The sequence below is a fragment of the Chelonia mydas genome, chromosome 3 (genome assembly GCF_015237465.2).
Source record: "Chelonia mydas isolate rCheMyd1 chromosome 3, rCheMyd1.pri.v2, whole genome shotgun sequence".
NCBI lineage: Eukaryota > Metazoa > Chordata > Testudines > Cheloniidae > Chelonia > Chelonia mydas.
The window spans coordinates 5,555,254-5,576,068 of NC_057851.1; the positions used below are offsets into that span (position 1 = coordinate 5,555,254).

General features: G+C 47.8%; 2 protein-coding genes across 7 annotated transcripts; one reads left to right on the plus strand and one right to left on the minus strand.

The window, feature by feature from the left end:
- Window positions 1–1,218: 1,218 nt before the first annotated feature.
- CENPO (centromere protein O) lies at window positions 1,219–12,626 on the minus strand. 6 transcript variants are annotated; one of them, XM_043542071.1, is made up of 7 exons: window positions 12,487–12,626; window positions 11,046–11,206; window positions 8,381–8,550; window positions 7,831–7,960; window positions 6,546–6,805; window positions 5,045–5,216; window positions 1,219–2,173 (listed from the first exon to the last, which is right to left on the minus strand). In XM_043542071.1, exons 2-7 carry the CDS (start codon window positions 11,074–11,076, stop codon window positions 2,049–2,051), a joined length of 888 nt encoding a protein of 295 aa, XP_043398006.1. In that variant the 5' UTR covers window positions 11,077–11,206; window positions 12,487–12,626; the 3' UTR covers window positions 1,219–2,048. The 6 variants fall into 6 exon arrangements, with proteins under 6 accessions (XP_043398006.1, XP_037749715.2, XP_043398005.1 ...); XM_037893787.2 differs by having other exon boundaries at window positions 1,219–2,176; XM_043542070.1 differs by having other exon boundaries at window positions 1,219–2,176; window positions 12,492–12,616.
- Window positions 12,560–20,592, plus strand: PTRHD1 (peptidyl-tRNA hydrolase domain containing 1). The gene is made up of 2 exons (XM_037893794.2): window positions 12,560–12,967; window positions 18,222–20,592. The coding sequence occupies exons 1-2, from the start codon at window positions 12,560–12,562 to the stop codon at window positions 18,390–18,392; spliced, it is 579 nt and encodes a 192-aa protein (XP_037749722.2). The 3' UTR covers window positions 18,393–20,592.
- The last annotated feature ends 223 nt before the right edge of the window (window positions 20,593–20,815 follow it).

Here is a 20,815-nt window from a genome sequence, read left to right on the forward strand (position 1 = left end):
TGAAAAGGTCTGAGTGAAATGGGTGAAGCTTTGTTTGGGTCATTTACAATTACACAAACTGGAAATCAGGCTCCACAGAACACTCAAACTGGCTAAGGGTGTGTGAGCAGTGGACTAGAAGACCTCATTTGCAGTTCTAATACTGGCAGTTTCTGAAAACTAATTTATCTGAAACAGAAGGTCAGCAAGTTCCTTTTCTGATGACTTTTGCCACAGGTAATATAACATTAGTAATTATCTGAGATTGTTAATCAACCAGGCTTCAGCAGGAACCCAGTCCCTCTATTCTCTGTAATTAATACATTACACTTTTCAGTTTAATAATTGTTACTTCCAAGCTAGAGGAGGTTTTTGTGAAGTTAAAACTAAAAATCTTTAGGAAATAATGTTCATTTGTAATACCTGTACAGGATCAGTGTAATCTGTGCCCAGAGACAAGGGGCTGCAGAGGGTCACAGGTGTAGATTTGAGGGCTCCTCTTCCCTATAACATATGGTTAGGTGAATAGGTCATTTCATTCTCACAAGAGGAAGAGAGAAATCCCCCCTTAACCTATCGCTCCCCACGGATATGCTCCTGCATGCTCTGCAGAAATAGAATGGTATTTGCTTGTGTCAAAGCCACACACACACAATCTGCACACCTAGTCAGCGGCAGATGCCACTGCAGCGGCAGAGGAAGCAGTAATGGCATTGCAACAGGCAAAGGAAGAAACTGCCTTTCACCATTCTAAAAAATGATGGAGGATGCTTGCTGTTATGAATAAAGACATTTTCAGACAGGAATCTAGTTAGAGGCCGTACATTATGCAACAGCAACCTGCAGGAATTTTCTGCAACCATCTGCTCAGTTCTTTCATAAATCTTCATGAGCACCCTCCCCAAATTAACTCTGAACATTAGAGGCATAGTCTTCCACTCAGAAATGATGCAGTTGTAATAAAATAAATCTCAGCCAATGTGCCATAGAACTTCAGGTTGCAATTTAAAACGATGGTCAGGTTAAATTTGGACTCCTAAACTATCTTCAAGAGTTTTAATAAACTATTTTTAAAATTCCTCTGGAACAAACCAAAATAAATCAAACATTTCCCTGCTGCATTTGCAACCACTGCAGCACTGGGCTGGTACATGGGAAGTGGGAAGAAGAATTGCCTAGTCAAATATCACTCATCAGGCTTGAGAGAAATAATTGCCCACCATCATAGTGAAAAGTAAATTAGATTTTTAAGATTCTTGCAGTTTTAATCATGAGGCATATTTAGTAACAAGTTAAAAAGTGAAAGTGCCATTAATAATGAATTTGTAGTCAAGCCCGTCAAGCTCACAGAGGGTAAGAGCTCTCGTCACAAAATGCACTATCACAGTCGGCACTAACGGCTAACATAGGCCCTGACCTATGCAGTAGGAACATTGCACCTATACAGAGCCCTACGGAAGTCATGGAGGTTGTCCTGCACGAATCCAGTTGCAGAATTGGAGCCTTCGTTAATAAGCTCAGCATGAGGCCTAGAACTAAACATGCCATTTGCAAAGCAACCTAGAGGAAGCTTACACCTGCTCTACACCACTTGATACCAGCTGGAGGGATACAGGGAAGACTGAAAGCCCCGGGGGTGCTTCCCTGACAGCTTTCACTAGGGCTAAGTTTTGTTACACTTTTGTGAAGTTTACCTGACAACTCTGAAAGTCTCTGGTTTACCATTCCAATGGGGAGATGGATTTCCTGTGTCTGTCTGCTGTCCAGTCTGGTGAAGTGTTATGGAGCCATGATAGCAACTATCTTGTTAATCTGTCAGCAAGCTGTTAGCAATTCGCCAGAGGAGAGGGGCTCTAGAAGGATATGCAGAGACCAGGCATCTAAGAGCCGCTCAAGAAGACAGTGTTCTCAGTACTATGAACTGGTTTAGCTATCCCTCAGGCATTTTCCTGAAACTCTGCTGCAGTCCAGTCTAAAAAGCATTTACACAGTAGCAACCTCCCAGGGAGCTTTGCAGCGATCAGAAAGCACTGTAAGTGCATTTGATCTAGGGACAGGGCGTTGTCTGCTTACGTCGATTGATCCAGACTTTCTGCTGCTCTTTTGAAGGAATCAAAGGCTTTGTGCAGAGCCGTGTGGCAGAATAAGTTTGAATGAGCTGCTGTCTTCTCCACCAGAGAGGCAGAAACATCCCCTGCTTCAGAGAGAAACCAACAAATCAGTGTAGCTGAAAGGAACTCAGTATTACCCCTAACACAAAGCTCCTTGCTTCTGATTTCTCTCCTCCCCACCTCTGCATATGTTGGGAGTCCCATCTGGTTTCATCTGTCACCCTCCCTTCCCCCTCTGTTCCACCTTCCTTACTCTCCACTCTGTCTCCCCTGACATGCAGCTGCTCTGAGTGAGTCTCTCCCCCAGCACTGGAGAGGAAATGGCTCCAGGCCCACTTTTTCCTGGCATTGAGACAGCCATGGGTAGGGTTGCCACCTTTCGAATTCCTGGTAACTGGACCCCCAAGACCCCGCCCCTGCTCCACCTCTTCCCCCAAGGTCCCGCCCATCACATGCTCCTCTCCCCATCGCCGGCAGGTAGAAGAACCCCAGCTGAGCAAGATCTTTAATGACACAATACCTCCCCATAGTAACCGGACTTTTGGTTTGGGTGCCATTTAGGTTGCCAGGCCCCCTTTTCAACCAGACTTCCAGTCGAAAGCCAGGTACCTGGCAACCCTAAATGACACCCGGACAAAGAAGCCAAAAATTGGACTGTCCGGGAAAAACCTGGACGGGGAGAGGCAACCCTAAGCACGGCTCAGGGTGTGTAAACGGGAGGGAAGTGCCGGGGGAGCAGTTTATCTTTCAGACACTGGTGCTCAGAACGGCTGTATCTGAACTTGTTGGGCAAAGGCCACAGCTTCATCTGCAGAGGGCTGACCGGGGTGGGGGAGGGGGGGGAGGGAAGAAACAGCTTCAGGAGATCAGACTCCCTTTGGTGTTGTGAGTGGCAGAGGGGAGCAGGAGACTGAAGGTGGTGTTCCGCCCGCAGAGCTGGGCCTCAGTTCCACACCAGCTCTGCTGTTTGGCCAATGGGGCCTCCAGACAACCAGCAACTGGCTAAGAGTAGCTCGAGTTGCTCCTTTCCCCAGAGCTCTGTCTAGCCCGTCACTGGACCAGGTGCAGAGCAAAAGAGTCAGAGCCCCCCATTCAGGCGGCCCAGCTGCAGGGTCCTTCTGCAAGATAATTGCTGGGGCAATATTAAAGGCGCACAAAGCCTCGCATTAACTCATTACCTCCTGTGGGTGCAGTGAGGGTTAAGTGTTGCTACAAAGCACAGATAGGGAGCAGAAGCCACAAACTGGCTGCTTTTTAACCATGAAGTCTTTTGCCTATTCCTTGTACGTAAGCCTGAGGTACAGGGACATTCTGGGAAAGAATCCACAGAAAGCAGAATCAGAGTCAACAGGCTGCCAGACAGTGCAAACCTCGCAACTGCTCTGGATCAAGAGGAACTCCTAGATTTCTTAGACCAACCCTTAACATTTATGGCAGCCCATCACAAACCGATGGGGAGACTGTAATATGACAAGCACTATAATTTGACTATAAAACGTTTATATCATTGTAAATTTGGATAAGAGATGGTCCCTGCCTCAAAGGCTTTACTGCTGTCCAGTATTATCTCATGATTCCCCTGTCAGTCTGTTTATATCCATCTGTTTTCTCTTGTCGTATATTTGGGTTGTAAGCTCTTTGCGGGCAGGCACTGTCTCTGTGCTGTGCCTGTACAGCCCCTAGCACAACAGGGTTCTGGTCCAAGACTATGATAATAGAAAAACAATATTATGGAGGAGGGAGGACAGATTTCCTGAAGAGGTCGGGGAGGACAGGCAGACCGTTCCCAGGCACAAAGCTTTCTGTCACTATAGTTCATATTATCCCTTCATGTTTCAGGTGAGAGCCATAATCACACTGCCTATCTCCCCCTGTGCCATCACTTGCTTTCTAGTATACTGTACAGGCCAATGCCGTCAAACTACACAGTATCAAATCTTATTCACAATGAAAGCTCTTCCTCCTTCCTCACCCAGAGAGAGAGGTTTCCCAATCCCAAGGCTTTCATAAGTGTGGAGAGAAATCATGGGATAATCTTTACTACAATGGATAAGTGGGATACTTGAGCAAGTTGTAACCATGGCTGAGAGTGCGCACACTTCTGAATTCATTATGAGCCCCTCTATCCTCCAAACTTTCCTGTTTCAGGGAATTGAGTTGTAACATGACAGGTTCCTCAATTGTTAGAATACAGGTTGATCTGGCCTGCGTGCTTGGCACAGAGCTTTATATATTCCTGTGGGGACCAGAGCAACATGTGGCCAATTCTCCATCATGTGCAATTCATAAATCAAGACTGGATGTTTTTCTAAAAACATCTGCTTTAGTTCAAGCAGGAATTAATTCAGGGAAGTTCTCTGGCCTGTGTTACACAGGAGATCAGACTACATGATCACAATGGTCCCTTCTGGCTCTATAATATATGAATATAATAATATAATCTATTAATATAATCTATGAACTACATGATCACAACGGTCCCTTCTGGCTCTATAGTCTATGAATTTTAGCATTTTTCTGCTATTTGAATTTATTCAAGGTAACAAATGAACATGCATTTTTCTGAGACTATTTGTACGTGCACTCCTGCACACACACTCATTCCAGTCCTGGTTTCCCATACACCTCAGTCCCGACAATGCCCCTAATGATCCAGAACCATCTTACAGCCCGGCTAAGATGGGAGCTGTAGCAAGTCTGTAAAATGTTTATAGCATGAGGCCACAACCTCTGTGGAACAAAGCTCTAGCTACATAGGAATCACGTGACTTGCTTTTCCTGAGGGCTCAAGAAATAAAATAAGCTACTCATTTCTTTCTTGGCCTGAAGTTCAAATAGTGAACAATAATAATATGACCCTAAACAGACTATGAAAGCCCCAATGCAGATTATTTTGCTACGGTCTTGCTTCCATACAAATGCTCTCTGATTGGACACAGATGTCCTTCTTTTACCTTTACATGTAATAATGGCCTCAGTTGGAAGACTACGGGTGAGATTGCCGTAAACCAGCTTTGCTCTGAATGGAAAGGTCTTGCTTTCTGTTTCCACATCATAATTAAAGAACAATACATTATGCAAGGAGTTTCTCTGCAAGGTTCCTTCGAGAAAGGCTGAAAAATGGTCCTGTAGGGACGAAGACAAACAGAAGCACTACACTATGAAAGGGACTCACTCAGAGAGAGGGGCTGGGATTTCTCCCATTTTGCTAAATCTTAAACACACTTAGGTCTGACAGATTTAAGGTTGGAAACATATTGTACATACCTCAAACAAAAACCTCGCAGTAAAAACATCAGAGCTGGCACACGTTTTTATTTCAAGTCAGGAAACCTGAAGTTTAGACTGCACAAAATATCTGAAATCTACCCCACCCTGTATCCTGACACATGGAACATCATCCCTATAACAGATGAGGATCGTGGCATTTGTATTCAGTAGACAGAGTGAACATGGCAGACTGTGATTTTAACAATGGTTAATATCAGCAAATGCCCTCTGCTAAAAAGATATGAAGATGTTGAAATACGGAGTATAGAGGGCAGGTGGGAGGAGGAGAGGAACATGTCTGTTCTGTGTACAAAAGGTAGAGGGAAAATATTAGAGAATCAGGGCAGTTTGGAGAAGGTACAAGTCTGAGGTACAAGTTTGAGTCTCTCAGGGATATAGATGGACTGTGTGGTGGATATGGGGTGGAACAGAGTGGAAGTTGTTTGTGGAATCTTAACTCCACGTTTCCTGACTTGCACATGTTTATTTTTCTAAAGCCAATGAGTTTTGTTTTTATATATATTTTAGTTATGCATGCGAACACATTTAAGACATATTTCCATCAGTTTTCAAGTGAGTTCATATTTCATGCTATAATTAGCAATGCAACACCTAAAACTGGAACCTTGAGTGCTCCTTTGTAGGACCTACGTCTTAACAGCTTCCTACACAGATTCTGACACAAACAATTCTCTGCACAATTTTCATTGCATAAAAATACCATGCAAGCTCTGATGCCCACAGGCTTTTAGGATATTTACAACCTAACAGTTTCTAAGATTTAAACAAAAGATATTATTGTGTGTGTTTAACTCTCCTCCCACCACACATACCTGGAATGCAATACTTGCTTAACATGTGTCTTCAAAGAGCTTAAATGTTAACTCATTAACCCTCTTAACACCCTGTCGTGGTCTGCATTTTACTGATGTGGAAACCTAGGTAGAATGGTTTAATGACCTATTCAAGTGCATACCTAGTGACTGTCAAAAGTGGAATTAGAACTTTCAGATCCCTGGTTCTCAAGCCACACAATCTTGAGTCCTTCCCACCTCATATTTATTGTAACTTCACCCACTCCCCAAAATACATGTGGGTAGATAACCCTCTCATATCCTTTCTCTCCCTTTTCGTACATACAAAAGGTCAAGAACAGATTAATGTGGTTGCTGGGGCCATCGGTACCTGTAACTGATCTGCCTGGTATTTCCTTCCAGCATAAGCATTCAGGTGATCAGACAACATAGCCAGGAAACATTTGATGTCGGTCTGCAAGTACTTCTTGGCTATTTGCTCCAAGGGGATGAAGATGGGGACGGAGTGGTGACGAATCTGGACTGGTTGCTGTATGAGGAGGTCGAGGTAGTAGGAGTCCAGGTAGGTGCCTTCATAAGCAGTGCTGATGCAGAAACAGACTCCTTGTTTGGTCAATTTCCCACTAATCCCTTGGGTACAAAAAGGGGTCTTTATTCAGCACCATTCTAGAACACTATTGTAAGAAAGCTTTGCTAAGGGGGCATGGACAGCTCAATGTGTGTTGTTCTACATATGGAATATACTACATACATTTAGTCCTTAGACAGGGCTCCTAAGAGGATTAAGGATTTGGAAGAATTAAGAGGCATGAACCCTGGAATCATTTTTTATAACCCTCCCCTCAATCTTCTAGTGGGTTCAGGATTTTGTGACCAGCAGTACTCCAGGTTCCCAACTTCTTCCACTGAGCTTCTGTGCTGGGTCCTGGTATGTTTCTGCTCAACTTCCACACAGGTGCATGCACTCTAGCCTGCTATGGAGCTTGGGCTACTCCACACCAGTCTTCCCATCATGATAAGTCCAAACTCAGTGCTGAGTTAAAGAATGCACAGTTGAGTGGAGGAAGGCAGCATGCTCTGGCTGGCGTAGCCAAGGTCCAAGACTGATTAAACTGATACACAGTCATCCAAAAAGGTTGAGAAATGCTCCCCTAATCAGCTCATCTGCATCGTGGCAAGATTGGTTCAAAAACATTTCAATTAGAGAAACTGGAAATTGTGGTGAAAGTGACGCCCATTAAAGTAGTAATTTGAAAAGGCTCAGAGACAGTTAGAAACAGTATCCTGCCCTTAGGGAAGGCTCAGCCAATGAGAATTTGTTCTGAACACAGTGTGTTAACTCAGTATCATGGAAGCCTCTAGTGGTGGATGGAGAATCCGAGGTGACAGACAAAGGGAATCAACCCTAGATGAATTAATCTCTTTCAAACTCAGTTATCTTCTAGCACCTCAACACTCTTAATGACTGTTATTTAAAAGCACAATAGAATCACTTTTAATAGAAAACAATCAGCTTGATAGCAAGTTCATCCTTCAAAATGACAACGCTACAAAACCAGTGGCTGGGATCAAGGCCACCTATCAGCCCCTCATACAGGAACTGACTATGGACTGCAGGGCACTAGTCAGAGCTTGCATGGATCTCAGGGCTTTACCTGTCAGATGAAAGGCTTGCAGCATGGCCTTCACATTTTCCACTTTCCATTTTAGAAGAGCTTGCCCTCCGGTCTCCGCTCCTTGGACGGGCTCCACATTACTGCTGGTAGCTCCTTCCTGCCTGATGAGCTATAAAAGACAAGACATGAAAGAAAAGCCGCTCAGAAGTCACTGAAACATCAAGTATTCACTGGATGAAGGGTGGCCCAGGCTGCTGCTGGGGATTTGCTCTGCTCAGAGCAGGGCAAGACAGACTGCTTGGAATACTGTTTTGTGACAGGAGAAGAAAAAAGTTCTAGGATAGGGGCACAACAGTTTCTTTGTAAGTAGCAGGGCATGGCAGTGCTGCACCTGCTCTGTGAGCAGGACTTCAGTCTTGAGTTTTCTCAAGCCAGCAGCATGAAGTTATTTAAAAAAAAAGTGAAGGGAAAGAATAGCAGCTAGTTGTATTAGAGAAATAATATAAATAAGTCAATCACACAGTCTGGAAGGACAGAAGTCGGTCAGGGACCTTCTGCCACTTGTACGTGACAAGCAGCTAATTCTTACCCCAACTTGCTGCAGGTTCACTTTGGTCTGGAGTTCATCTCTTTGGAGTCTCAGCTCCTGGATTCTTGCTCTCAGCCTGACCAAATTCTCCTGCTGCCGTTGAGTTTCTTCTTGCTTCAGTGCTAGTTTCCGTGCATGAGCTTCCAGCTTTTCCAGATGGGATAGGACCCCTCCAGGAAAGGAACAAACAGATAAATCCAGTCTGCAATTATTTATTTATATTTAGCCTGGGCAGGATTTAAAAATCTATAGACGTTAGTTATTTCAGCTGACACACTGAAATCAACAAAAAAAATCAGTTAGTAACTGTTGGAGGAAGCAACAGTTCCCTCACCACATGCCTGCAGGGATCAGGTGTCACCGGCCCCGGGGATACATGGAGTCCTCTGCAGCCCTGCTGTCACAACCCAGCTCCTTCACTCCCATGACAGCATGGCCTCAGGGCCGGTAACGCCCAATCCCTGCAGGGACCAGGTGCAGTGAATGCTGCTGTCCAAGCCCAGTGGAGCAGAGACCCCTGGCCAGGACTGAGATGATGAGGTAAAGCCCCAAGCTGTTGGAGAGGCCACCCCACTGCTGAATGGTTCCAACCCCGGACAGGAGCCATTCAGCAGAATGGCCTCCCTCATTGCTGGGGGGCTCCTCCTCCTCCTCACAGCTCTGGCCACAGAGGTCTCTGCTTTGCCCTGCCAGGACCACAGGCTTCCCCACACCTTGCACCTTCAGTGATCAGGTGTCACCAGTGCAGAGAATCCTCTGCAGCTCTGCTGCCCCAGCCCCACTCACTCACGAGCCAGGAGTGTGGGAGCTGTCCCTGGGCAAGAACAGTTCAGTAGCACTCCATGGCCAAAGGTTTGTCCTCCTCCTTGCAGTCGTGGCCGGGGGCCTCTGTTCCACTGTGCCAGGACTGCAGCCTTCTTTGCGCCCTGGCGTCTTGGACCTCTCAGCAGCCCCCGTGTCAGTGCTACCCTTGCCCTGCCCCACACCTTAATTTGCAGCAAATGTTTGAAAAACAAAAGTGATACTAATTGATGATAAAATCTTAAAAATAAAAATCTACGTTAACTGTCAAAATTGGGGGGGGGGGGGGGCGGGGATTGAATTCTGCCAAGCCTATGTATATTATAGTAGCACCCAGATCATGCTAGGCACTGTACTGATACATGAAGAGAGACCCTAATCATGACATACTTATATAGGTTGGGGAAAGAGAAATAACCTACAGTTAAGGGGCTTTTTGGTCTTATGTATATGACTGAGTCCTAATTATCCCTTGATGTAGCCATTGCTAGCTGGCTAATTTCTTAATGCAATGTAGGCTAGTGCAGTGGTTTTCAAACTTTTTTTCTGGTGACCCAGTTGAAGAAAATTGTTGATGCCTGCGACCCAACAGATCTGGGGATGAGGGGTTTGGGGTGTGGGAGGGGCTCAGGGCTGGGGCAGAGGGTTGGGATGCAGGGGTGGGGCCAGGAATGAGGGGTTCAGGATGTGGGAGGGGGCTCTGGGCTGGAGTGCAGGAGGGGGGGTCAGGGCTCTGGGGTGGGGCCGGGGATGAGGAATTTTGGGTACAGGAAGGGGCTCCGGGTTTGGGGAGGCCTCAGGGCTGGGGAGTGGGGGTTGGGGCACGGGCTTACTTTGGGCAGCTCCCAGTCAGCAGCGCAGTGGGGGTGTAGAGGCAGGCTTCCCACCTGTCCTGGCGCCACAGACCCAGAAGTGGACAGCAGCAGGTCCGGCTCCTAGGGGGAGGCGTGCAAGTGGCTCCATGTGGCTCTCGCCCACAAGCACAGCCCCCCGGCTCGCCAATGCGAGTACAGAGCCAGTGCTTGGGGCACGGGCAGCGTGCAGAGCCCCGTGGCCCCCCTGCCTAGGAGCCAGACCTGCTGCTGGTTGTTTCCGGGACACAGCATGGTGTCAGAACAGGTAGGGACTAGCCTGTCTTAGCCAGGCAGCACTGCTGACAGGACTTTTAACGGCCCAGTCAGTGGTGCTGACCAGAGCCGCCGTGATCCAGTACTGGGTCGCGACCCGCCGTTTGAAAACCACTGGGCTAGTGGGTAGTGCACTGAACTGGACCTCAGGAAACACAGGCTCCCAGATCTACTGGGTGACTTTGGGCAAGTCACTTCACACCTCTGCCTCAGCTCTCCTACCTGTAAAATAGGAATAATGATCTTTACCTCCTTTGCAAAGTACTTGGAGATCTCCAGATGAAGAGTGCTACATAAAAGCTAGATTTTATTATTATGGCAGAAGTGGATCTTAAGGAGTGATTTTGAATGAGGAGAGGTTTCAGAGTAGCAGCTGTGTTAGTCTGTATTCGCAAAAAGAAAAGGAGTACTTGTGGCACCTTAGGAACTAACAAATTTATTTGAGCATAAGCTTTCGTGAGCTACAGCTCACTTCATCGGACGCATTCAGTGGGGGGAAAAAAATAATGAATGAATGAATGCATCCGATGAAGTGAGCTGTAGCTCACGAAAGCTTATGCTCAAATAAATTTGTTAGTTTCTAAGGTGCCACAAGTCCTCCTTTTCTTTTTGTGAATGAGGAGAGTATCACTTTCACCGAGCTGAAGAGCACTTTGCACTTAAGACCCATAGTTTCTTCAGGTCATCGCTCCACATTAAAGGTGAAGGCAGCTGCGGTCTGTTCCCTAGCAACTTACCATCTCTCAGGTAAGCTGTTGCCTCTTCCATTGTCACGTCTAGCTCTTAGGCAATGGTAAAAGTACGTAGCGTGGAATGAAGGATCTTCGTGGTAGGTACTTGCCCAGTAGAATTACGCCACAAAGGCACTAGGGGCTTTGCCACTGCAAGCTTATTTGTGCTGAAAAGAAGAGATCACTCTTTTACATTTTAGGTTATCTACTGAAAGAATTAGATGGTACAATGCTTTCAGCCCATGAAAATCCCTGCACCTGTGGCTTTTTTATGGCTGGGATCAAGGATGCCTCCCCCAGGCCACTGGGTATAGGTGCTGACTGTAAGGCATTAGCAGGAGCACAGACACCATGTCTCCAAGTTAATTTCTGAAGGTGCATATGGTATAAAACAATTTTAATCTATTTTCATGAGGTGTCCCATTGACTCTTCCTGCTCCTCAGACAGGGAAGGGAAGGGAAGGGAAGGGGGCGCATATGCAGAGATGCCATTTTCACAAACAGCTGGTGCAGGAAAATGCCTCAGAGCAGCCCTCACTGGAGTGACCGTGTTAAAGCAAGTGGGCATTGGACCCTGGTGAGGATGAAGACACAGGACTCCTGGGTTCTGATCTCTGCCCTGGGAGGGGTTCTGGTGGTCAGGTTGGTGGGGAGGGCTGGGAGCCGGGACCCCTGGGTTCTATTCCTTGTTCAGGAAGGGGTTCTGGGCGGGGGGGGCACTGGGACTCCTGGGTGCTGTTTGGGGAGGGGTTCTGGTGGCTGGGGTCAGGACTCCTGGGTTCTGGAGGTTTGGGGGCAGTAGGACTCCTGGGTTCTGTTGGGGCAGGGGGGTTCTGTTTCCTGTTTTGGACGGGTTTCTGGTGGTTGGTTGCGCGGGGGTGGGGGTGGGGTCAGGACTCCTGGGTTCGGGCAGGCGGGGGGTGGAGGGGAGGGGTCAGGACTCCTGGGTTCGGGCAGGCGGGGGGGGGAGGGGAGGGGTCCGGACTCCTGGGTGCAGGCGGGCGGGCGGGGGGGGGGGGTGGAGGGGAGGGGTCAGGACTCCTGGGTGCCGGCGGGGGCGGAGGGTCCGGACCCCTGGGTGCTGGCGGGGCGGGGGCGGGGGAGGGGTCCGGACTCCTGGGTTCTGGGGGTGGGACTCCGGGGAGGAAGGGCTCCGCGGGCCGGCGGGCGCGGGGACTGAGCCAGGCCGGACCCCGCTCTGGGGACGGGGACACCGACGCGGACCCTCCTGCCGCGGTTCAGGACTCACCCGCGAGCACCATGGAAACCGGCTACGGGTCCCGCGCTCAAACCTCCCGCGCACCGACCCCCCCCCCGGAAATACGTCGCGAAACTCCCTTTACTCTCTTTCCCAGCATACCCCGCGGCACGCTTGCCCGAGGAGGAAGTAGAGACGCCCCGCCCAGGGTTTATTTCCGGAATGCCCGCCCTCTCGTTCCCCCGTTACCGTACGACAAGATGGCGGCGCCCGCATTGCTTTCCCAGCATAGCCTGCGTGTTGAGTTAGTCCGTACTGGAAGATGGCGCTGAGCAAACCCTTTTCCCGGCATGCTCCGCGTAACCGTCATCCGGTTCCGTACATTAAGATGGCGGCGCCTATCCTGTTTTCCCAGCATGCCGTGCGTGCTGATTCCGTACTGCAAGGTGGCAGTGACTGTGCCCCTTTCCCGGCATGCTCCGCGCCTCTCCCTCCCGACAGGTGTCCGTACGCTAAGATGGCGGCGCCCGGCGGTAGCTCCGGGCGACGGCTGGTGCAGTACGTGGTGCTGCGGGGGGACCTGCAGCGGGAGCCGCTCTCGTGGCCGCTGGGGGCCCTGGTGGCTCAGGCCTGCCACGCGGCCCTGGCGGTGGTGCACGCGCACTACGGGCAGGCGGACACCGGGGCCTACCTGGCTGAGGGCGGCAGCATGAGGACGGTGGTGCTGGAGGTGAGCGGGGCCCGGGGGGAGCCCCTGGCTCGGGGGAAGGGCGGCGGGGCCCATGGGACGCGATATGGCCCGTGGGCGTTGGGGCCGGGCGGGGGAGCCGCGGGGTGGGGCCTGGGCCGAGGCGGGCCGCAGGAGTGCCCCTAGTGGGGAGAAGGGGAAGCGCAGGAGACGTGGGGGGTGAGGGGCCCGTGGGGGGGTGAGGCCCAGGCCTGTGGGGAGAGGGGTCCCAAGAGGCCCACACACGTGGGAGGGCAGGTTTGTGCAGAGCTGGACGCTCTGCGAATAGTGCAGGGAACGGGACCAGCCCTCGGGGTGCCTGGCTTCATCTAGCGCCAAGCGGTGGGTCCGTGCTGCGAATTCATTCCTCCGTGTGAGGGCAAAGCGCCGGGCCTGGGGCCGGGGCTAGTGCTGCTCCCCTTGTGTGCGCCGAGCGCTAAAGCCATGTCCTGGCCCAAGGAAGAGGTGCGAAGCTGCCTGAACCAGGAAAATGTCCTGCAGCGTCTCCTGGCATGGATGCAGGTGCCTGGCTCTGCGAAGCATCCAGGCTTTACTTCCAGCACTGCCCAAGCACAGGGCATTTGGCAGCCTCTGCTTTAGGGAAGGCAGAGAGCGGGCAGGGCTGCAGACAAGTAGGCCCAGCAGAGCAAAACCAGAGTATCTCGTCACCCGGCAGGTTCTGTCTTGATCCAAATGCTCAGTTGCTCATGGAGACTACAAGTTTCAGCACGTAATGCCCCCGAATTCAAATGACTTGTGGAGTCTACAAGTCCCAACTGTCAACTGGATTAAAGAAACTCCATTGGCATAAAGAGAGAAGCAATTGTCAGGACAGTTAAATCTGATACAGTCAAGTATCTGTCCAGTGGGGCATTGCTGCACCGGAATTTCTAAACCATCTGTCCATAAGGTGGGAATTGTTTACTTCTAAACTGTGAGATGAGGGTATGGCCGATTGTGACACCTTGGAAAGCTGTGTCTTTTGGACACTTCTGCATACGATGATTTCCCTCGGTCTGAACATTCAGAATATAAGTAACAGCATGTGTAACTATCCCCGCTCACAAGTCATTAGCACGTTGCTTGAGTTATTGAAAGAGTTTTGTTGCTTGGCAGGAGTTGAAGGCTGCTGTTTATGTGGACTAGCTGAGAGGGACACTCACTTCTCAAGCAACTTGCATGTGAATGGCCTTGCAGTGTAGATAAAACGTGGCATTATGGAACTCATATCCTATCTCAAATCCAAGTAGTCCTACTGAACCTACTTCCCAGCTCTTGATCTATTCATATGTATGAGCAGAACATGAATACTTCAGGGGAAGATTACCCAGTTTTTAGCAGTCTTTGCTTCTACCAAAAGCAGTGTGGTCGATGGCTATAGCATGGAACGGAGAGTCAGAAAATCTGGGATCTGTTCCGCCAGCTCCACCTACACTTCCTGTGTGACCTTTCTCCACTTCATTTCCTCATCTGTAAAATGGGGATAATGATAAGTGCTGTATGATGGCAAGGTTTTATTGTTTACCTAGTAGTAGAAGTGGAATACTTGTCTATGTTATTCTTGGCATTAGCTAGTGCTATCAGTCCCTCATTCCATATAAACTAGCCTCATACAGAAGAAAAGCAAAGTTGTGAGGCTGTCTCACAATTATTAAAAAAGTATCCTTCCCTATTGTTCCTACAGTCTGTTGTAATAAGTCGTCATCTCTTGCCCCTAACATGTTTATTTCAGCAGCTGCATGTGCTGCCAGAACTGAGGGTTGATTTGCCTATTGGCAGTAAAAGATCAGTAGGGGGCAATAGTTCTTTTCAAAACTAACTTGTTGCAGCTTTGAGACACTTATTTGGGAGCTGTCTGCATAGGGAGTTGGTTTCATTCTGCAGTTCTGTCTGTATTCTGGTATAGCCCAACTGAAGCAATGCATGGGGGAAGTTCATTGTTCAATCTGCAGTCGTGTGTGTGAGATCTCTGAAATTGCTCCTGTTGGTACCTGTCCGGTTTCAAGTCTTGGTTTTCACACCCACTGCTGAAAGGTAACAGTAATATTTTGTTAGCCTTGAGTTATGAGATGGTTTGATGTCACAGTAAGACTTGTCCAATGTTCTAGAGAAAATGCCAGCCCAGCACTCTGCAGCTAACCTAGAATGAAAAACCAGTCCTTGAGAGCTATCCTAGAATGACAAGCTTATTATATGGTACCATCTATTGCTTTGCAAGCATTCAGGAAAATGAAACCTAGCCCCAAAGAACTTCCACTCTAAACTAGATAGATAATGCAAGGAAGAGGCTACAAATCAGAGAGGGAAACTAGGAGATATACTGTAAAGGAAGAAGCAGCAAAGTGGCAAGAGCCTGGATGTGTGGAGATGATGATGCAAATCTGGGTGACAAAGAAGAGGTTTGAGTACTCAACTGTGTGAGAGTGAGATGGGAGAAAGAGGGCTGAGAGGGAAGAATGGTAGCTCAGGTTTGATAGAACACTGTGACATCTTGGGGGGTGATGTTACAGAGTCAATGAGTTGTGCACGGGCAAAGGTAAGGGAGAAATTTCCCATGCAACAGATTTGTATTCAGTATCCAAGGGATTATCACACACTGTTGAGTGGTGTTAAACTGCTCTCTTGCAGTGCCCTCACAGGTAACATCTGACCTCACAGCCATAGGTTCCTTTTACAGAAAGGCAAATGCAGATGGAAAAACTGCTCACAAGCTTGAAAATGCCAGAGGGAAGAGAATTGAAGGACTCCATGCCCCATTTGTTGGGCTGACTTGTCACTTCCATGAAAAAAGTAGATCAGTGTGGTAGCAGCCTCCTACGCTAACCATCCGATGTACGGTGTGAGCACCCAGGAAGGAATCTGCTTCTCTGCCCGTCGCGTGCAGGAGCTGAATGTCCTCTACATGGACAGAACGCACCCGTTTGCTTCTAGTTCAGCAGACTGAAGAAGGTGGTGGGGAAGAAAAGTAGCAACCTTTATGTACACCCTTGAACAATGTGACAGGCAAAGCACCTGAGATGTTTAGTGAGCAGCTATGCAAAGGAGTTGTGGTAGCCCACAGCGTGTGGAGCTTGTAGGTCCTGAATGACCATTTCTGAATATGTTGGGCACTTGAATAATCGTCTCTATTTATATTGTGCTAATGGTGTGGTATCTAGGTGCCCATCCAATACATGTTGATTGGATTAGTTAGAGTAGTTATCAGTGGTTCAGAGTCATGCTGGAAGGGCATAATTTGTGGGGTCCCGCAGGGATCCGTTCTGGGTCTAGTTCTGTTCAATATCTTCATCAGTGATTTAGATAATGGCACAGAGAGTACACTTATAAAGTTTGCGGACGATACCAAGATGGGAGGGGTTGTAAGTGCTTTGGAGGATAGGATTAAAATTCAAAATGATCTGGATAAACTGGAGAAATGGTCTAAAGTAAATAGGATGAAATGCAATAAGGACAAATGCAAAGTACTCCATTTAGGAAGGAATAAAAAGTTGCACACATACAAAATGGGAAATGACTGCCTAAGAAGGAGTACTGCGGAAAGGGATCTGGGGGTCAAAGTGGACCACAAGCTAAGTATAAGTCAACAGTATAACGCAGTTGCAAAAAAAGCGAACATCATTCTGGGATGTATTGGCAGGAGTGTTGTAAGTAAGACACAAGAAGTAATTCTTCTGCTCTACTCCGTGCTGATTAGGCCTCAACTGGAGTATTGTGTCCAGTTCTGGGCGCCACATTTCAGGAAGGATGTGGACAAATTGGAGAGAGTCCAGAGAAGAGCAACACAAATGATTAAAGGTCTAGAAAACATGACCTGTGAGGGAAGATTGAAAAAATTGGGTTTGTTTAGTTTGGAAAAGACGACAGAGGGGACATACTTTTTCAAGTATGTAAAAGGTTGTTACAAGGAGGAGGAAGAAAAATTGTTTTTCCTAACCTCTGAGGACAGGACAAGCAGCAATGGGCTTAAATTGCAGCAAGGGAGGTTTAGGTTGGACATTAGGAAAAAACTTCTCAACTGTCAGGGGGGTGAAGCACTGGAATAACTTGCCCAGGGAGGTTGCGGAGTCTCTATCATTGGGGATTTTTAAGAGCAGGTTAGACAAACACCTGTCAGGGATGGTCTAGATCATTAGTCCTCCCCTGAGTGTAGGGGGCTGGACTAGATGAGCTCTTGATGTTCCTTCCAGTTCTGTGACTGTCTAATAAAGCCTCCATCAGAGTCCATGCCCGCCCATCCTGAGGAAGAGAGCGCCTTCTCCGCTCCAGATGCAGTCAAGATTCACTTCCATTTAAGCATCTGCTCCCATTTAGAGCCCGTACTTGGGGCTTGTCTATGCTCCTAATTTTTTGTTGTTGCATACCTGTACTGGCAGCGCCCCCTAGTGTGGATGCAGTGCAAGCTGACAGGAGGAGGTTTTTCTATTGTGTAGCTAAACCACTGCTCTGAACAATATGAGCTATGCCATCAGCAGCACTCTTCTGTTGGCTCAGTTGCATATACATCAGGGGATTTGCTGGCATAGCTGTATCAGCCAGGGGTGCATGATTATTGTGTAGTATAGATTAAACCTTAGACTCTGAGCTTTTTAGGACACAGACTGAGAGATCTGTAAAGTGCTAGGCACTCCCCAGCATGGTATTTTACTAATCACCTGCATCCTGTGGTGACACTTTTCCCAGTAATTGTCCCTATCTGCCCCTTGAATCACAGGAAAGCAGATTCTGCCAATCACTCCTGGTAGTTTTTGGTGAAAGGATTTCTCTCCCGTAGGCAGAATTGCGGACTTGAGTTACCCTCAAGAATTGGACTTATTTTGGACAAATACATAAAAGGGAGGCCTTGCCTCCATGAAGGAACGCTAGGCACCTATGGAAGGGTTACCGCTATGTTTTGGCTAACTTTGTGTGAGTCCCTTTGAAGTTTCAGTGGCAGAGTTATTCTTTTTCTATTCCTAAAAAGCTGTGAAGTATTCTGCACCAGCAACGATTGCCACGTTCCATCCCAGAACTAGCTGCATTTCAGTTGCATGCAGGTAATTCTTCTCTCTAGATTTTGCACACGCAGTTGAAGTGCTTTGAGATCCTTCTGATACTGTGTGACTAGAAAGTGGTGTTAGAGTTGTCTACGTGTGTGGGGAGCAGTAGTATGGAGGTAGAAGTTCTGATCAGTCAGCATGAGGGCTGCCTTTACTGCTGGCTTCCCATGACAATCTCACGTTGAGCTCACAGTGAATTTTTCACCCCCCCTGTTCTCTAGGCCCCGGATGAGTGTGCCTTGACGACGCTAGCTGGGACTCTGAAGCAACACAACATCGATCACAAAGTGTGGATAGAGCAGCCAGAGAACATCGCCACTTGCATCGCACTCAGACCCTACCCCAAAGAGGAAGTGCACCAACATCTGAAGAAGTTCAGATTGCTCAAATGACCTTTACCCTAGCTTCCCATTATAGGTCCCTCACCTTCCTTGTGTCATACAGACTTAACCAGAACATGTAGCTTTCCTGGGTGCGTCTGGCTGTAAAAATGGTACAGATCTATATGGAGACAATAAAGCTGCATGTGTCCTAAAAGCATCATTTTAAGATGCATCTGCTGAAGAACTTATAACCTTTTTACTGCATGTTGCTGTTAAAGCCAGTGCTCTTCACTGGAGATGATGAAACGCCCATGTCTTTCACTTCCATGGAAAGGGATTTTGGTGGAATGTATGAATGCAGCTTATTCCAGAATAAATATTCACATATCAGCTTTGAGCCATCAAAATTGCAGTGAGCAAAGATGGAAAAGATCTAATGGCACACTTAGTCTGTCCCCCAGCCAGAGTGGGTTTTTTCCGTACAACAAACTCACTAGATTGTGTCAATTCTCATTTTTAGATGTCTCCAGGAATGGAGCTTCCACTGCTTCCAGGGGGAAAATTATTCCTTAGACCAACAGGTCTTGCTTTCTAGGGCAGAATTTTTCTCAGACATTCAACCTAAATTTCACCCCATTATTCCTATCTCTGATGCTGAATTCTTCTCCTGCCATGGCCTATAGAGAATAGGTAGTAGTGAGATGTCCTTTAGTTTGTCTTTCAGTCCTGGAGCTGTTTTAGTTCTGTCAAAGTCAGCTCCTCCAGGTCTCTCATCCTCTTCCTTTCTCCTCTCTGAGCTCTCTCCAGTTTGTCTGGGTCTTCCAAATGAGTTACCCACATGCAGTCTGTCCTCTAACAGCTGGGGTGATGCTGCTGCATATGCAGCCCAAAATCATAGCTAGCGCATCGCATAAGATGCGTGCAGTTACACACAGGTTTGCAATTTGTGGTACCCTATTGTGCTGTAGGTCTCTCAACACTACTGCTGCCTTGCTTTCTCCCTTCCATGGCCTCCCTGTGAAGCAGAAGACTTATCCACAGCTGTTTGATAGTTACCCAGAGTTTGTTTGTGGGGAGCAGCTCTTGTTAAGTGCTATAGGGCAGCCCTCTACTGGCAGGATTTGAAATGAGCAAATGCTAAGAAAGGGAAAAATGTAGGTTGAATACAAGGAAAAGCTTCCATGGAGCTTTGAAGCCCTGGTGACTTAATCTTTAGTGTATGCTGGAAGGAGTGTTCCTGGATCAGTCACAAGGAGTTGGAGTGGGTGAGCTAACTGACCTCTTCCATCTCTGACTTCTGTATGAGGGATCATAACTGTCAAATAACTGCTCTGGGTGACACTGTCAGCTCTGCTGCTGCTCAGCCTTGGTAGCTTTTCTTAGCCTCTTTCTACGTACGGTGAGCACTATTGCCTTGTCTCTCTCTAATTCACCTCCGTGTTGCCCCTCTGCTTGGAGTCACATCTCTGCTCTTTTGCACCCAACAACCTCACTATCAGTCAGGCTTCTCCCCCAGATTCACCCCTTTTACCTTTGTTTCAACTGCACAAGCCCTGATGCTGTTTTCCCCTAAGCAAAAGACAAGGGAAAGCTTAAAAATCTGCTTTAACAAAAGGAATGAGTGTGAGTAAATACAAGTGGTGACGGGAGGGAAGGAGAGCTGTTACTGAAGATAACAGCTTTGCCCTCTGGGACAGCTGTTCAAAGCTCCCGGTGTTAAGTGGTAATGCATTTTGCATTAGGCCTCATTTTTGGCAATTTCTGATGCCACATGGCTGCAGAGTCTAATGGGGAGTTAAATAAACCCAAGTGTCTTGGTTCAAACCAAGCATTTAGCTTGTCACCGCAAGGGGTTAATATGATATGGATAGAAATGGTTAATGATGCTCTTCAAAGAGGGGGTTAGTGAAGCTATTTTTTTGGATAGGATTTAGATTATTCCCCATGTGTTACAGAGCCAGCCACACTGGGCTAATGGCCCAGAGCTAGAAAGGGAAACAGACCAATCTAAAAGCACTGTCCAAGCTAAAGGAAATGCAAAAAGTAAGATGCTAGCACTGCTGGTGAGAGAGTGTGCCCCACTTTCTTAACCCCTCTCCATATGTGACCCCATGCAGCTGTAGTTCCCAATGGAAAAGGCTTGACTGTGTTTTCATAAACCAGCTTAGTTCTTTATGCAGGTAAGTCTCATTTGCTCACGTGTGGCTGTGAATTGGCAGTTCTTATTTCAATAGAACTGGGTTGAAAATAAACATGGTTTTCTTTACCAGTCTCGTGTTTGCTCTGGCTTCAGCTTACTGGGTTTGCATACTGAGCACTGTTAATAAGAGACCCCTTTGAGCTGCTTTGAGGGGTTATAGATCCCAAACATCCACGTACAGCTGCTCCTGCATCCACCTGTGAAAGCTACAGCAGACGTGTCCCAAGGGATCACCATTTCAAACCTCCTCCCATCTGAGCAACTTTCCTCTAGGATTCATAGCAATACAGGC

Bases quoted from the DNA above. Each gene is read 5' to 3' on its own strand.
- CENPO (XM_037893787.2), bottom strand. From the start codon at position 11,076: ATGGAAGAGGCAACAGCTTACCTGAGAGATG. The intron at 7,961-8,380 runs GTAAGAATTAGC...TGTCTTTTATAG, and splicing joins TGAACCTGCAGCAAGTTGGG to CTCATCAGGCAGGAAGGAGC. The intron at 6,806-7,830 runs GTAAAGCCCTGA...TTTGTACCCAAG, and splicing joins GCAAGCCTTTCATCTGACAG to GGATTAGTGGGAAATTGACC.
- PTRHD1 (XM_037893794.2), top strand. From the start codon at position 12,560: ATGGCGCTGAGCAAACCCTTTTCCCGGCATGCTCCGCGTAACCGTCAT. The intron at 12,968-18,221 runs GTGAGCGGGGCC...CCTGTTCTCTAG, and splicing joins TGAGGACGGTGGTGCTGGAG to GCCCCGGATGAGTGTGCCTT.